General features: G+C 53.0%; 1 protein-coding gene across 4 annotated transcripts in view; it reads right to left on the bottom strand.

Annotated features, from left to right (window-relative positions):
- The window catches only part of COL5A3 (collagen, type V, alpha 3), a 38041-nt gene that overhangs the window by 20265 nt on the left and 1809 nt on the right, over positions 1–15967 (bottom strand). The window contains exons 3-32 of one of the 4 annotated variants that reach the window (XM_012729556.1): positions 15871–15918; positions 12782–12943; positions 12516–12705; positions 12286–12442; positions 11519–11623; positions 11050–11190; positions 8972–9085; positions 8742–8888; positions 8076–8123; positions 7963–8004; positions 7597–7659; positions 6971–7045; positions 6800–6883; positions 6577–6633; positions 6439–6492; positions 6237–6290; positions 5694–5747; positions 5560–5613; positions 5335–5388; positions 4990–5034; positions 4842–4895; positions 4623–4667; positions 4410–4463; positions 4232–4276; positions 3085–3138; positions 2668–2712; positions 2477–2530; positions 1004–1048; positions 844–897; positions 586–693 (exon numbers count right to left, since the gene is read on the bottom strand). In XM_012729556.1, the coding sequence (XP_012585010.1) occupies positions 586–693; positions 844–897; positions 1004–1048; positions 2477–2530; positions 2668–2712; positions 3085–3138; positions 4232–4276; positions 4410–4463; positions 4623–4667; positions 4842–4895; positions 4990–5034; positions 5335–5388; positions 5560–5613; positions 5694–5747; positions 6237–6290; positions 6439–6492; positions 6577–6633; positions 6800–6883; positions 6971–7045; positions 7597–7659; positions 7963–8004; positions 8076–8123; positions 8742–8888; positions 8972–9085; positions 11050–11190; positions 11519–11623; positions 12286–12442; positions 12516–12705; positions 12782–12911 (2226 nt within the window). In that variant the 5' untranslated portion in view covers positions 12912–12943; positions 15871–15918. Of the gene's footprint in view, positions 1–585; positions 694–843; positions 898–1003; positions 1049–2476; positions 2531–2667; positions 2713–3084; positions 3139–4231; positions 4277–4409; positions 4464–4622; positions 4668–4841; positions 4896–4989; positions 5035–5334; positions 5389–5559; positions 5614–5693; positions 5748–6236; positions 6291–6438; positions 6493–6576; positions 6634–6799; positions 6884–6970; positions 7046–7596; positions 7660–7962; positions 8005–8075; positions 8124–8741; positions 8889–8971; positions 9086–11049; positions 11191–11518; positions 11624–12285; positions 12443–12515; positions 12706–12781; positions 12944–15870; positions 15941–15967 lie in introns of those variants that run through there. The other 3 variants (XM_012729558.1, XM_012729555.1, XM_012729557.1) reach the window with 3 other exon arrangements.

The following is a 15967-nucleotide window of genomic DNA, read 5'->3' as shown; positions in this document are numbered from 1 at the left end:
AAAAATGGGGGGGGTGGCAAAATGCACGGGATTATGCTGATGGCACACGGGTGATTTGGTGATGGGAAACCCGCGGGGATTACAATCGAGATGGAAAAAAAATGTACAAAATGATGTAAAAATAAACTTTTGTAATAAAAAAAAAGAAAAAAATAATAATGTTTGTTGCAACTATATACCAGAGACATTTCACTGGGGTGGAGTGGGGGATGGGGTCAAAAACAGTGAGGGGAGGGAAATACACTGGACTATGGTGATGGCACATGGTGATTTGGTGATGGGAAACCCAAGGGGATTGCAATTGAGATGGAAAAATGCATAAAATGATGTAAAAATAAACTATTACATTATTTTTAAAAAATAGCGTTTGTTGCCTGGGCTAGTTATAAGGATAAAAATAACATGCGTGAACTTGTTCTGTAATGCTGAGCTGAGGAGTTACAGGAGATGACCAAGTGCAGGGGCAGACTGTTGAGGTAACAGATCAAAGGGCAAAAGGCAACCGCAGAGGGTCAGGGAACACCTTGACTGCAGATGGGACGCTGGTGATTACACTGGAAGTAATGATCAATCAGGCCCGTTCACCTTTTCCCCAGCTGAGCCTGGGGGCCCCTCTTTGCCAGCTAGCCCCTCCTGCCCCTTCAGCCCTTCTGGACCATCCTCTCCCCGGGGACCTGCGGGTCCAGGGTGTCCCTGGAATAGAAAAGAGAGACTCTGATATCAGTGTTTCTGTCACTCCTGCTCTCCCTGGCCCCCTACCTTGTCCCCAGCTCACTGCCCACCACCCCCATCTTACCTAATTCCCACAGACCCACGGGACTCCTCATTTGGGGGTTATCTTACCCGATCGCCTTTTAGCCCCCCATCACCCTTGAAGCCTGGGAAGCCATCCTCTCCCTGGGTGAGAGAAAATATGTATCAGAGGTCAGAGTTTAAGGGAAGGAAAACAACTAGAGCCCCAATATGAGGGCTTCCCCCTGCAAGGAATCCTCTCCTTTCTCACCTTCACTCCTTTCTCTCCCTGAAGGCCCCGGTTGCCAGAGGTACCCTGAAAAATAAAAAAGCTCTCAAGCCCCTCCCCTGCTTAAGAAGGACTTCAGACTCAGTCCTCTGGCCCTAAAAAGCCAGGGCAAAATCCTCAGAGGATGTTGGACTGAGTCTGGAGAGAGGAGCAACCTCAGCGGAAGTGATCTTTTCCCAAAATGCAGTAGTGTAATGTACAAGAGGCTGCCTCTCTCCTTCCCCCTTCCCCACTGGCAGCCTCCCAAGGTCATCTGTGTGGGGGTGTGCAGAGAAGGCAAAATTTCCAAGTAATTGATTCCCATCTCCCAGGGACACTATGTCCACAGTTCCTTCTGGCAGGAGAAAGAGGAGGCACATACCAGGCCCCTGACTCATTATAAAGGCAAAGGAATGTTCCTCATTGTGTTAGCTACAATACCACTCTGTGCCTGGCAACAAGGCCAGTCTATCTGTGCTTGGCTACAGTGAGACTGCTCAGAGCCAGCCAGATGCTGCTCCCACCAAATTCTGGGCTTCTACTGTAAGGAAAGCTGCACTTGGCTACAGTGTAACTGGGTTCAGTTGACTACAAGGAAATTATACTTGGACACAATATAACTATGTGCTTGGCAATAGCGTAACTGTCTCCAGCCACAGAGACACAGTGTAGTTAAGCTCAGTGACTACAGTGAAATTGCTCTTAGATACAGTATAAATACACGTTTTGACAATAACATGACTCTCAGGGGCCACAGGGAAATTTAGTTGACCACATTTTAATTGACCTTGGCTAAAGTTCTCTGGCTTCCACTACAATATAAATAGACTCAACTAGGACATGGATTTCAAGTATGTATTAAAAAGCACGCCTGACTACAGTGCAGCTCTGTGTTTGACCAGCGGCAATATAACAACCCTTGGTTATAGAGTACCTGAGCACAACTACAGGGCAGAAATATGAGGAGTCAGCTCTTAGTTACCGCCCACCTGTTCTTAGACCACAGGGAACAGCCACCTATACTTGGCTACAATGGGCTGCACTCAGCTACCACAGAGAGGAATTCCGAGTTCCCTGCACTGGGCCAACCATGCTCCTCTACCCAGCCTGTTTATCTTGCAGATCATGTGCCTCTGGGCTTATGCTGTAACCCAAACCTCTGCTCAACTGCAACGTGCAGACCTGGACACGGATGCCGTGTGTGTGCTACAGTGAAGTGAGTGCCGCCTCTCACAGGCTTCACTGCTCTCTACTGCAAAGCAAAAACCACACTGTGGTTTGGCAGTCAACCACAACCGAGCATTTCATGGTTTGACTCTAAGTTACACACATACACATACACATTTTTCTATACTGTCACTCAGACCCAAACCTCCTCCCCCTACACCTTGCTGGAAGACTGATTCCTCTCATCACACATGAAGATGTTTCTGATGGAGCTGGCTCGGAAACCAATCACCCACACCAATCACCCACCTTCACACCTCGAGGTCCCGGATAGCCTGGAGGGCCTGCCGACCCTGAGGGACCCTGAGAAGGAGATAAGATCAGTGCCAAGCTGTACTTCTGCATTCTCAGTGCATCATCTCTTTTCCTCACTCACCCTTAACTCCTGGCCTTACCTACCAACCCCCAACTCCAACCCAGCCTCTCAACATGTCACTCACCTGAGCCCCTTTCTCACCAGTGGGGCCTTCATGGCCTGGGTGACCCTGAGGGAGTAAAAACATCCTAAGTTAGGCCCTCCCTAGTGGCGCAGCAGGTTAAAGCACAGCTAAAGCCACTTCCGCATGAGTTCGATTCCCGCCTGCCCCGGAGGAGACCACATGATGTGGCAGACCTCTCCTGACCCACCCGCTGCTCCCCTCAGCAGTGTACTTCATAGATCTGCTTGTTCTGCTCCCCATTCTGTCTCTGGTGAAGCCTCTCACCATCCCTGAGCCTCTGGCCTGTACCCCAGTTCTGTATGTACAAATAAATAAATTTTTTTAATAAAAAAAAAATCCTAAGTTATCAGAGATCTGGATTGGTCATCCAAATTCCCCAGCCTCCCTTTCTTCCTCTGTCCAGCCCCCAGTTCTTACCGGAGGGCCATCAGATCCTGGGGGGCCTGGAATTCCGGGGTTCCCAGGGGGACCCTTAAAAAAGATGAGCAGTAGGAATAGGAGAGAGAGGGTTCAGGGCCCAGTACTCCACCAGGAACAGCCCCACTCAGACATGCAGCTACCTCAAGAAGAGCCACTACACTATTATATTATTTAAAAAGAAGAAGAATATCCACTACAGGAAAATCTATCTTCAGTCCTACCCAGACTTGCTGACCCTGAGTCAATCCCCTCCACTCTCTATGCCTCAGATGTGACTCTCTGAATCCTACGAAGAGTTGACAGGTCCAGAAATGGTCACCAATCAGATTTCTGAAATCTAATGGTAAGACTAAAATACTACAGTCAAACAGATTTGGACAAAGAAACTCTAAGGTCGGGGCCTCCCTAGTGGGAGTTAAGTCTCAATGGCTAGCCACTGCCACTGCAGGCATAAGTTCAATCCCCGGCCAGGGAGCTGACCCACACAGCACGGTAGGCCTTTCTTGTCTCCCCGCTGCTCCCCTCGGCAGTGTATTTCAATCAAATTCACCTCCTCTGCTCCCCACTCTGTCCCTGGTGAATCTTCTCACCCCTGCTCCTGAAATTCTGGCCTACACCCTAGCACTTATATGCACAAATAAATAAAATAAATCTTTTAAAAAAAACGAAACTCTAAGATCATAAGGAAGGAGATGGGGACTGAATTGGTAACAAAGCTTGAAATGTGTGTGTAGAAATAGAAGTTGGGGGTGAGGACAGATTAAGACATGTGCAGCAAGCCATCTGTCTGCCAGGGTGAGCTGGAAACAGGTGTGCAGGCAAACAAAGATGACAGCAGATGCCAGAGAAAGGGTTTTCCTGGCCTGTGAGCCTTGACAACATTTTCTATGACTGTTTTCTGAGGGCTCCCCTGAATTCTGACATCATCTCTTATGCACCCTAACTTGGTAGCTTTCTGTTTCTAGAAACCAATCCTTCCCCAGCAATGATACTTTGTAACTCTGGGCTTCTTTAGGGAATATTGTAATAATCTGTCATTACTGAGCTAATAAAAGGGGCCCTTGGGGAAGCTTTTCCTAGACAGAGTTGAAGGAGGAAGACATGAGTAGGGGATAGGGAGATAGTAGGTAACGCTGCCACTCACCTTCTCCCCAGGGGTGCCAATGTTTCCCTGGGGGCCAGGGAGGCCCTAGGGACACGAAAAGAAGAAGAAAGTTGACATAAGAAAGGGACAGTGAATGCAGGGTTGAGGAGATTGGGCATGGTCTATGGCCTATGGCTGACCACTGCCATGCCCCTTTATTAGGAAAGGAAGCTCCAACCTGGGACCCAGGGTTCCCCTGCTGTCCTGGAGGGCCCGGTTCTCCTGGAGGACCCTGGAGAGAAAGAGGGAGTTCAGAGAGGCTGAAAGGGCTCATGGTATTGCATTGCCAGGGAAGCTGAGGTGTGGCAGCAGGGCACAGGAGTAGCCGGGATATGAACAGTCACAGGGTCTGCGTGTCAGAGTGCCAGGGGCCAGGGACTCGACTACATACCACATTTCCTTTGGCCCCTGGAGCACCATCAATTCCAGCAACACCCTGGGGGAAGAGAAGGCATGAGACCAGGGCAGACACATGCACAGCTGCCTGGTCTGAGACACCGAGGGGCACAGAAGGGAGGGTGTGGGGACAGAGAAGGCAGGCGACAAAAACGGGCAGGAAGCGGGACAGGTGAGAAGACATAGCGATATGGAAGGACAAGTACATGCTCACCGGCCGTCCCAGGGGGCCAGGAGAGCCTCTGGGGCCAATCATTCCCCGGGCACCCTGCCAGGAAATAGAAGCATTATTCCAGCAGACCCCAGTGAAAGCCTGAGTCCTGACTCCTCCAGGCAAGGGGTTAGGAACCCCTGGTACTCACCGGCTCCCCAGCCTGGCCAGTGGGTCCAGGAGGGCCCTCTGCTCCCTATGGGAAAAAGGCATATCATTACTGGGGCTGCAGGGGAAATGGCTCCCGGAGAGACGGGCTCCTTGTCTGGGTAGACCCTTCCACGGATCTGACTCAGCACAGGACCCCACCCCCACACCTGAGAGCCTGAGTCTCCCTACTTGACCCCAATTCTGTCCCCTAGCTCTCAGTGTGTGCGTTTGGCCTCTCCTGGTCCTCTAGTGCAGACCTTCACCCTCCATCCTGTCCCCTAATCCACTTTGATGCAGTCTGGCTTCCTAGCCTCCAAACTGTCCCTTAGCTCTCTTCCAGTTTTACCTTTTCACCATCCTCTCCTGGGAGCCCAGGTTGCCCCACGGGGCCAAAGTCACCCTGTAGCAGAGAACAGAGGGAGTCAGAAGCAGAAAGTGGAGTGGAGATCAGCACCCCAAGAAAGGAGATGGGACACAGGGGTGGAGGCCCTGAAACAGGAGGCAGGGACGCGGGGACGTCGTGAATGCTGGGAGTTGACCTGGACCTCGGGGAGGGGCCTTGCACACTCACCCTTTGGCCTTTCTCGCCAGGCAGCCCGGGGAGACCGTCAAAGCCCCGATCACCCTGTACAAAGGGAAACCAGCTGAGCCTGAATCCTTCACCCTGAGTGTCCCCCACCAACCCATCCCAGTATCTTTACCTACCTTAGGCCCCGTGTCCCCTGGGAGGCCGCGAGCCCCATCTGCTCCAGAGCGGCCCTATGGGGGAGTGACCTCATCAGAATGTCTGTTACTGAGCACCCTCATGGGGGGCTGCGGACCAACTCTACCTCCCAGACGCATCCCAATCCTATCATTACTCTTTATTCCTGGTGTTCTCACTCAAGTCACCATAATCACAGAGTCAGAAACTGTGTATTTAGTCTCTGGGAACTGCCTAGCTGTGTGATCCTCATCACACTTGAAACTATCTGGAGTTGTCTTATTTGTCATTTCCTCCAATATGCCAGACTTTTCTTTCACATATTATGTTCCTTCTAGTTTGAATGCACCCATCCCCCAGCTCAGGTGAAGCATCGCTCCCTCCAGCCAGTCTGACTCCGTGCTATCAGACACTCAGTAGACAGGTCACCCCTGTCCTCAGTGCGCTCCGCCCCTACTAACACCAGCAGACTGCGGGCACAGAGCACACAGTGTTGTGGGATGAATAAGGGATGACCAGGTGACCTAAGAGTGACTGTCACTCACCATCTTGCCCTCTCGGCCAGGTGGCCCAAGGGGTCCTTGAAGACCTCGGGGTCCCTAGACAAGAGAGAAAGGGGAGAAGAAAAGCAGAATAAGAACGTACTTAAGAAACAAATTCCCTGGGGAAAGCAGGGATTACAAGGATATCCTCCGGCCGTGGTCACCAACTGGCCTTTCCCTGTGGTCCACCCCCCAACCATCTCACCTGCGGTCCCATTTCTCCCATCTCGCCTTTCAGACCTGGATACCCAGGAAGACCCTTGGGAGAAAAGATGGGCAATGTGTTTAAAGGGACCCCTTCTTCAGGGATATGTCCCCCTCCTTCATGAGGCCTCCTACTTACCACGGGGCCTGGACGCCCTGTGAGCCCCATGGGGCCAGGGGGGCCTTTCATAGAGAGCTGGAAAGATCAAGGGAACAGAATCTCAGGTCTCTCACAAGCCCCCACATCTCCTACAAAGGCTTCTTCAGGAGGCAGACATGCACAGTCCTCCAAGGTCCCCACCTCTTCATTCTCTCAGTGCCCCCCGCCCCCGCCGTCAGTCCCCTGCTCTCTCCAGACTCACCTGAGCCTGCTGCAGCACCGCCCGCGCCTGCGCCTGTTGGAAGGAGACTGCAGGTCCTTTGAGGGAGCTACTGGCAAACTGGAACTAGAGGCCAACAGGTTATGAGAAAGCCCCAAAGAATCAGGAGTATACCCCAAAGCGTGTGTCACAGGACGTCCATTTTCCTCTTACCGGCATCATGATCACAGTGCCTGGTAGGCCTCGGACCCCATCAATGCCAGGGATTCCTGGGAGACCTGCAGGGCCCTGGCAGAGGGAAAGACAGAAATGGGTGGAGATGGAGGGAGGGAGAAGAGGATGGAGGTAGGAGCAGAGACAGAGGGAAGAGATGAAGAAGGGGAGAGGGAAGACAGAGGGTGTGTGGAGTCAGAGATGGACAGAGGGCGGCAAGGAGTGACAGAGATGGAAGAGAAGTGGGGAAGGATGGAGGGAGGCAGGAGAGACAGAGAAGACAAAGGCAGCTTGATAGAGGGAGGAGAGTCGCAGGGAGTAGTGAGGCAGAAAGAGACAAAGAGCAGCAGAAGAAAGATTAAGAGACAGAGAAAGAAAGACAGACGCAAAGGACACTCAGGCATAGAGACAGTGGCGAAAAGAGGGAACAGGGCCCCGGAGGCAGAAGAGGAGCAGAGTGATAATCCACAGGTAAGGCTGAGCAGGAAGGGTCAGTGCCAACGCAGAGCTGGTGTCCCCAGTGCCAGCCTGTCAGGCCCAAGTTATACATTCATGCTCCGCATCTCAGCTCCATGTCCCCAAACCTCCCTCCCGCACAAGGACACATCCCAAGCGGGATCTCTTACTGGTAAGCCACGGTCCCCCGGGAATCCAGGGGAACCAGGAGGGCCTGAGGGGCCGACCACACCCTGTTGTGGACAGAGGAACAGAAGTCATCAGAAGTACAAAGTTAGAACCAGGTTGACCCACCACTGACCCTGACGACATCCTGGGCTCCCTACACAACCACTTTGCTATTTGTGCCACTCAGCACTACGTAACCCACATCAACCCCAGTTTTACACCTTCACCATCTTTGTCTCATTCTTTGAGCCTCATAGCCAATAATCTTCAAATGATCTGGCAACATTGCCCCCAGCTCTCCACCCCAGACACTTTAAAACCCGAATGGAAGGGAAAGATTGAAAGAGGACAATGCAGCCATCACTCACTCGGGGTCCAGGGGCTCCAGGAGGTCCCTCAAACTGCTGTCCCTGAGGGAAAAATGAGAGTGATACCCATTCTAGCCCAGACCCCTCATCTCCTTCCATCCCCGGCTCCTCACCTGTTCAATTACTGCTGGTTCCCCTTTTGCTCCTTTCTCTCCAGCACCCTGGGGTAGAGAGGGGGAGCGAAAAGGGATGTGATCCCAGGAACTCAGATACAGAACGTTCAGTGAAACACACACACACCACCCTCAGTACTACCTCTGCTGTTCTGTCTTCAACCGATATATTTTGAGAGCCTTCCGCCATCTTACCGATGCCATTGTGCATTGTTTCTGCCTCTCTCCATCTCCAGCAGCAGAACCACAAAAGAATGTGGCCCCACTTTGCTGTCTCTCTACAGCATCCCTGTCTCCTGGGTCACCACCCTCTTTGGGGACTAGTGATTTCCCTGCTGCCCCATATGACGCCCCCTACAGTCCATATGTTGCTCAGCAGCCAGAAGGAGCTTTTAAAACTCAAGTTAGGTAGACGATGTTCCACCTCGAGAGACTTCTCATGCTTAGACTAAGTCAAATGCATCGCCGTACCCACAGCCCAGCCGTTAGCACAGTGTCTAAAGCACTGTGGGTTTATTGTTCATGTTTATGTTATTGCTCGTGTTTACTGACTGCACTGGGGTGATGAAGCATTCTAGGTAATATAAAAGAAGCAAGAGAAAGTGACTGTGTGTGGCTCTGGACAGAGTCCCTTCTCCTGCACTTAACCTAGTCAGCTAGACTCACAGGAAAGATCTGGAACTGAGTCCGTGATGACTGTTCTGCTGCCCGGAAGTCAGGGCCCATGGTGGGGTCATCTCCTTCCTCATCCTCATTGATTAATTCAGTCTCCGAGGACCCCAATTCAGTTTCACTTTCAGGATCAAGGTCCCCCTGAGGACATAGGGAGAAACCAAAGTTCGCTCATCACCTCCTTGCTGTCTGCACCACCATTGTCCCGCTCACTTCCTACCAACCTCTAGACTGGTGAGGTTGTGGCCAGCAGTCATAGTGGTGGTGATGGCCAAAGGCGAAGAGCTGGGAGGCGGACTTGGAGCTGGTATCTCTGTCTTGGGGATGTCAGTGGAGGTCTGGAGCAGGCACAGAGGGAGTACCAGGTCTGGTCTTAGGCATTCAAGATAAAGGGGAGGCAGAGGTCTTACCCACCTCCCAGGGTAGATAGGTCCTATCCCCCAGAGGAGGACAGTCCATGGAGGGGAGAGGAGGATTTCCCCAAAACAGAGGAGGGGTGAAAGGTAAGGGGCTGGCCAGTGGAGGCAGAGATATGCTGGACAGCCAGCAGGGGGAGCCCTCTTGTGTGGAGAAGGTGCAGAGCAGGCCAGGTCTGTGAGGACTGGAAGCAGAGCAAGTCCAGAACCCAGTGGTCAGGGTCAAAAAGCACCCAGGGAGCCCTCCCTGGTGGTGCAGTGGGTTAAAGCACTAAGAAGCTTAAGCCACTTCCGCATGAGTTCGATCCCCGCCTGTCCTGGAGGAGATCCACATGGTGTGGCTGACCTCTCCTGACCCGCCCTCTGCTCCCCTCAGCAGTGTACTTCGTCAATGTCAGTCTCCCTGTTCTGCTCCCCGCTCTGTCTCTGGTGAATCCTCTCACCCTCCACATCTCTGGCCCGTACCCCAGTTCTGTATACATAAATAAATAAATCTTAAAAAAAAAAAAAAAAAGGACCCAGGGCCAAGACTCCCTGACACTGATCCCAAGTGTTCTTTCCCAAGGCAGAGCTCAGCAGTCAGTTAGTTAGCCAGGACAGAGAGCGGGAGGGGCAGCTCCTTCCTCCTGGCCTGGACAACTGCAGAAGTGGGCCAAAGGCACAAGGAGGGCAGCGGGGGTCCAGGTGATGGGCTGGGGAGGGTTAGACATGTCCCTGTCCTGGGTCTGAAGTGACAGCCTCTTTCTCCCAACTACTGAGCCCCATCAATGACACTTTAATGAAGCATTCCCCTAACCAATGTCCTCCAATAATGAATACCCATAAGTGGACACAACTTGTGCTCCCCATTCCAAACAGCGGCTCCACTAACCAATGACCTGTCTATGACTTCCTGACTAGTATAAAAATCTATCAAGACTCCCACACCAATCAAGAGCCCCTGAAAGTTACTCCTCCAGGCAATGACTAAAATTTGTGGCCTCACCTGTGCCTTTCAGTCAGGGATCTTCCACTGATCACTGCCTCAACTGCCAATCCCCAGCAATGACTCGAAAAGCAGTGACACCAAAAACACGAACAGTGGCCTTCCTCAATGACCTCCAGAAGTGACCCCACAACTTGAATATCCTAAACATCCGTCTCAATCAATGTCTTCCCACCGGGATTACTCAGTCAGCAATTTCCAACAAGGAGCTCAAATATTACCCCCTACATAGTTATTTCCCAGTGAATAACTCTCTCCTATAACCCCAACCACTCACCCCAAGCAATGACACTAGTGAGCCCAGCACTCAACCCAGTTAATGATTGCCCTTACAAAGAGTAGCCCTCGTTAAAAATCCCAGGCCCTCCCTGGTGGTACAGGAGGTTAAAGCAAGCCCTAAGAAGCTAAAGCCACTTCAGCATGAGTTCAATCCCCACCCCGGAGGTGACCCACATGGAGGGGCAGACCTCTCCTGACCCGCCCGCTGCTCCCCTCAGCAGTGTACTTCGTCGATCTGCCTGTTCTGCTCCCCACTCTGTCTCTGGTGAATCCTCTCACCACCCCTGCATCTCTGACCTGTCCCCCAGTTCTGTGTGCATAAATAAATCTTTTTAAAAAATACCTTAATAACAAGGTACTCAACTGAGTGTGCCCTCTTCCTCCAGCTCCCCAAAACTGGAGGTTAGGGGGTCAGAGATAGAGGAACTATAAAATAGGATCAGCCCTCTTCTCTTTCCCTCTCCCCCCCCCCCAAACAGGATCAGCCAGCTGAGAGCAGTCACTGGTCAGGGGTTGGAGACTGGAGGCAGAGACCACGGGTGAGGGGCTGGTCATCAGTGAGGATCAGAGGCAGCGGTCAGGCAGTCCAAGAGCAAGAGGTGAGAGGTTGCAAGTCCCTTACCTGGTTCTCAGGGGAGCCAGGAGGTGGACTCGGGGTCAAAGTTTCCTTGTTCTTCTTTCTACCCTTCCCTTTTCGACCTCGCCCCTTTTTTTTCCCCTTCCCCTTGCCTTTCCGTCGAGGAGAAGGGGTCTCTGGCTCATCCTGCAAAGAAGGCCCTTATTCAGGTCAAGTCCTTCATCAACCTCCCTACACCTAGTGGCTCCATCACTCAGGTCAGTTGGGGTCATGCTGGCCCATGGCCCATTGGTCTTTATGTCTTGAATCCAGGGTTCACTTAGCCCTGTGACCTAGGTTCAGAAATCTGAGGTCCCCAGGGTTGTTCAGTTATATGACCTGAGATGAAGGTCACTCATGCCTATTTGAGGGCAAGGGTCACTCAACCTCACGGGTGGGAGCCAAACACACACACATTCCTGAGATACAGAGCAAGGATGACAGCCTGTGACCTCAGGCCCAGACCCTTACTCACCCCTGTGGCTGTGGAGTCCAGGTGGTCACAGCCTGGTAGGTACCGCTCACAGGCCTGGAGGGCGGCCTGAGGGTCCGCAATAATCAGCAGCTCCTGAATATCTCCCTGAGACAGGTGAGGGGAGAGGTGTCGGGAAAGGGGTCCCTAGGCTGAGTTCAACCGCCACTTCTCAAAGTGGCCCTTCCCTGCCCCAGCACCAAGGCTTGTAGTTTCCCCACCCAAACACCCAATGTAGAAGTGGGGGTGACCCCATCACAGCCCAAAGATCCCTTTGCCCTTCTGAAGAAAAGGAAGGAGAGATTCTGTCACGGTCACACCAAATCCCAACCACAAACCACACCCATCACATCTGCCCCTTTGTTCCTCGACACCCAGACACAAGGTGAGCACCTCCTATGTGCCAGGAGGAACTGAGGATAAGGAGAAGACAAGACAGGTGGAGTCTCTGGCTCCTGGAGGTGGCACACATGATGATACACCGCAGGGCATCTCTTCAGAGCCACACGGCTGCACACCTTGCTGGTGCCGGATACCACACTCACCCACAGTCGCTCAATATCACAGCAAGTGACCAGCCACACGATACAACCTTATCCTCTCACCATGGACCAGGAACGCACCGTTACAACCACCAGCCTTGGCTGTGCAATCGCCCAATGACACACCCTAAGCTCCCTCCTCTCAGTGAAGTGCATGTTCCCTTCAAGCTGCAGGAAAACTCCCCCTCTCACCTTCTGCCTCAGCTTACCCTGTCACTGAATCCCTACCTCAAAAGTCTCCTCTCCAGGATCCTGAGTTCCCAACACAGTTTGACCAGCTGTACTGATCAATCGAGGCCCCTGGCCCAATATGGGGGGCTGAGGTTCACAGTCCACCACCAGGGTCACCATCGCACCATCCACGCTGACTGCCACACGATGCCACCTGTGATGTACAGGCTCAGTGGGGTGCTTCTCACACCACTCCTCTCTGGACCCCCCACCCTTCCTATACTCACCTGCCATCCATGAGGTTGACCTGCGGGGAGAGAGGGCTGACGGTGACACCCAAGAGGCCCAGAGCCGGCCCCAGCGCCAGGCCCAGCTTCCGCGTACTCCCCTCATCGTAAATGGATAGAAGGACAGATTGGTTGGCCGGCTGGCCCCGCAGAGTGATCAGCACAGAAAAGTCCTCAGGAAAGTGGCCATCTGGGTGTGCGGGGTGGGGAGTTCAATTCAGATGGCCTCGTCCCAGGGCCGTCCCCAGCCTACCTCCTTCACTCACCTGGAAAGAGCTCCCACGTAGGTACGGCAAGCCTGCTGGCTTTGCCCACCTGGAATGCCCGGTCACCCTCTGGGGTCCTCTGGGGACAGAGGCCAGGCACTTGGGGGATGTCGACCTGGCCTCCTCGCATACCCAAGGCCTTCAGCAGGTCCACAGGATCCGCTGCAGAGAGAAGGCAGGAGGGGAGGTGTTAAAGTGAACCCAGGACTCCATATGAGTGGCTCACATTTGGGGAAACTCAGGCCCCCAATCTTTGTGGGTCATGGAGAAGGGACAAACCTGGGACCTGCACCCCCTCACCACCCCACAGCTGTTCCAGCCTCATCAGCCTGTTGACTCCTGTTTTGTTCCCTTGGTTTTGATGAGAATAAAAAAAGCTGACCTAGTTCTGGGATGAATCAAAGCTTCTTGGCCTAAGCCCCAGAGCCAGACTGGCCCCCTCTCCGTGCTCCCCCGCACCAGCACCAACTCCCAAGGGCTGTTTCTGGGGCCTAAAATCCCCTCACCAGCAGACGCTTGCTAGAGAGCAGGGGCTCTTTGTGTGTGCTCTTCGTCCACCCCATCTCTCAGCTTCTATCTCTCTGACCTCCTCTGCCCACAACTCCTAAGAGCTCCCCGTCTGACACCATCACCTATCACCTCCTCCCTCTGAACACCACCTCTCCTGACTTCTTTCTGACTCCTCCTTGACCACTGTCACCTAGGGTCTCCCTTTGACCACTCAGTTTCCAGTCTCCTCTCTCCGACCACTCTTAGCCTGACCATCCCCACCAACTTCTCAGTCTGGTCACCCCCTCTGACCTTTCCTCGCCTGAATCCAACTTCCTCCTTCTGACTCACCCCGTCTTTCTCTCTGATTTTCCCCTCTTCCCTTCTTCCTCCGACTACCCCCTCATCTCATCCCTCTGCCTATCCCAGTCTCCTCCATCTGGCCAGCAATCTCCCCAGTTTTTCACCCTTTGATGATCTTCTGACCACCTCTCTCTGATAATCTCTCACCTCCTCCCTCTGGCCCTCTCTTTCATCCCAAAATAGGAAGGCACTGGTCTGGCCCAATCATCCTAATCTAAGTCATCCCATCCGCCCCACCCCATGCAGCCTGGCCAGCGCTAAGTGGAACCACATGGTCTGGGTAGGGGAGAGGGCTTCCCCTGGGCCTAAAGGCCTGCATAAGCTCCTTCCCCCACAGTCTGTCCCACTGACCCCCTGACCCAACCTTTTGGCAGGAGTCAGATTCTGTCAAGTCTCCCCATGACCTCACCCTGGGGTCAGCACTACTGACCTCATACTGGGAGCATGGGTAGGGAGAGGAGACAAATGGGGGAGAGAGTCTTGGACGAGGGTCCTCCATCCAAGCTCCTTCAGGGTCTAGACTGCACAAAACTCTGTTCCAGACTCTACAGAATCTCCAGTACCTCTTCTTTCCTTTCTCCGCCCCTCTCTCTCTTTGTCCCACTTTCTGTGGGTCCTCTTTCCAAGCCCTCTCTCTGTGTCCAGCTCTGAATTTCAGTCTCTTGCTCCCTTGCATATACGTGTGTATATATGTGGGGAGGGGGGTGGTTTGCATTACCCTCCCACCTCTTTCTCCCCATCTGCAACCCCCCCAACCCTGCTGCCACTACCAGCCCCATCTCTAATTGCCCTGTCTGTGGCTGGGCTGCCATTAAGAGGTATTTGGGTTATACCCTCCTGGGGCTAAGATTTGGGCTCCCAGGGTCTGCTAACCACAAGGGTCACTCCTTCCTGGAGCCATCATTCCAGTCACCCCGCCTCCAGGCTGGAACCCAAGGGAAGGCTGAGATCCATAACGCCACCTACTGTGGCTCTCTTAGGCTCCCCTCACTCAGACCCCAGCTTCTATGCACTGTATGCAGTGCAGCGAGAGGGGGGCCTCTCATCAACCCACTGCTCATTCATATTTAAAAAGTCCTTCCCAGCATCTAGCCCAAATGTCTCCTGCTTCACTCTTATGTCTCTTCTGTAATGACCTTTCAGAACTGACTGCCCTTTCTTTTCGTGGCTGGCTTCGTGACAAGGGGATACACAAGAGGCATTGAATCCTGCCTGCAGGCCAGGGTGTGGGGGTCTGTCAAGGACCCAGCCTTCCCTTCCCCACAGACCCTTCCTGTGCTACTCACGGAGACACTAGGTGGGGTCTAGGTTGTGGACGGAGGCAGGCAAGGAGTAGTCACGGATCCCCTCAGATGTGTAAGATTGTGGGTATCTGTGCAAGTGTGCACATGAACTATTCGGTGCATAAGGCTGAACATGCATGTGTGACTGAGTAGAACAGGGAATGGCTGGGTGTGTGATTCGTTAATGTGTTTGCATGTGTGCAAGTATTTAGCCTATGGTGGAGAGATTAGATGCAATTTGATGTAAGGCTACATGCCCAATGAGAGCTGGGGTCCTAGCAGTGAAGTTAGGGTCCTGTAGGTGGATCTATACTTGTAGTAGCTCATATTGGAGATGGGAAAGTGTGGTTATATGTGACCATGGACAAACCATCAAGTAGGTGACTGGTTGTGAACATTGGCCACGTTATATGGACGACTGGGAAGCAAGTGTGAACATTTAAAAGCACATATAGGAGGGTGACAGGAGCTGTGACCATGGAGTGGGTGACTGACGGGATTGCTTGGGATGGGTACCCAGTGTTTAACATTTCTGGGCTCCCAAGTGGCCTATATTTTGAGTGGGTGCTGGAGCTTGAACAACTGTTTGTGCGCGTGATCGTGGGAATGGGGCATAGGCCAATTTGAGGTTATCCATGGGAGCAGGCACCTCCCTGGTCTCAAGAGAAAGTGAGGGAAGTGAGGTGAAGGGTATGTGTGTGTTGGGGAGCTGAGTGTGTTCCGGAAGAAATTTCTGGGAGCCCTGACCTGGGATCTTTCAGACCTGGGAAGTTCCAGAGATCACCACTTGAGGGACCACGACCTTAAGGAATCCCACCCCTCCCCCATTCCTTTGGGGCGGGGCTTGGCGTCCTGCCAGTTGCGTGCAGCTGGGCATGCGTCAGCTCTGACTCATTCATGTGACTGCCCCTGGGACCCCAAGGGGGCCCCTAAGAAATTCCTCAGAAAAAACACCAGAGGTTCGCTCAGCAGAGGTTCGCTCAGCAGAGACTCGCTCAGCAGCTGAAAGAAGAGTGAGAGAAACTTAACCCCCGCCGCCGCCCGGGCTCCG

The sequence above is a fragment of the Condylura cristata genome, unplaced genomic scaffold, assembly GCF_000260355.1.
Source record: "Condylura cristata isolate star-nosed mole 26May11 unplaced genomic scaffold, ConCri1.0 scaffold00025, whole genome shotgun sequence".
Classification (NCBI taxonomy): Eukaryota; Metazoa; Chordata; class Mammalia; order Eulipotyphla; family Talpidae; genus Condylura; species Condylura cristata.
Note: the sequence above shows the minus strand (reverse complement) of the source record. Positions and strands in the feature narration are given on the sequence as shown.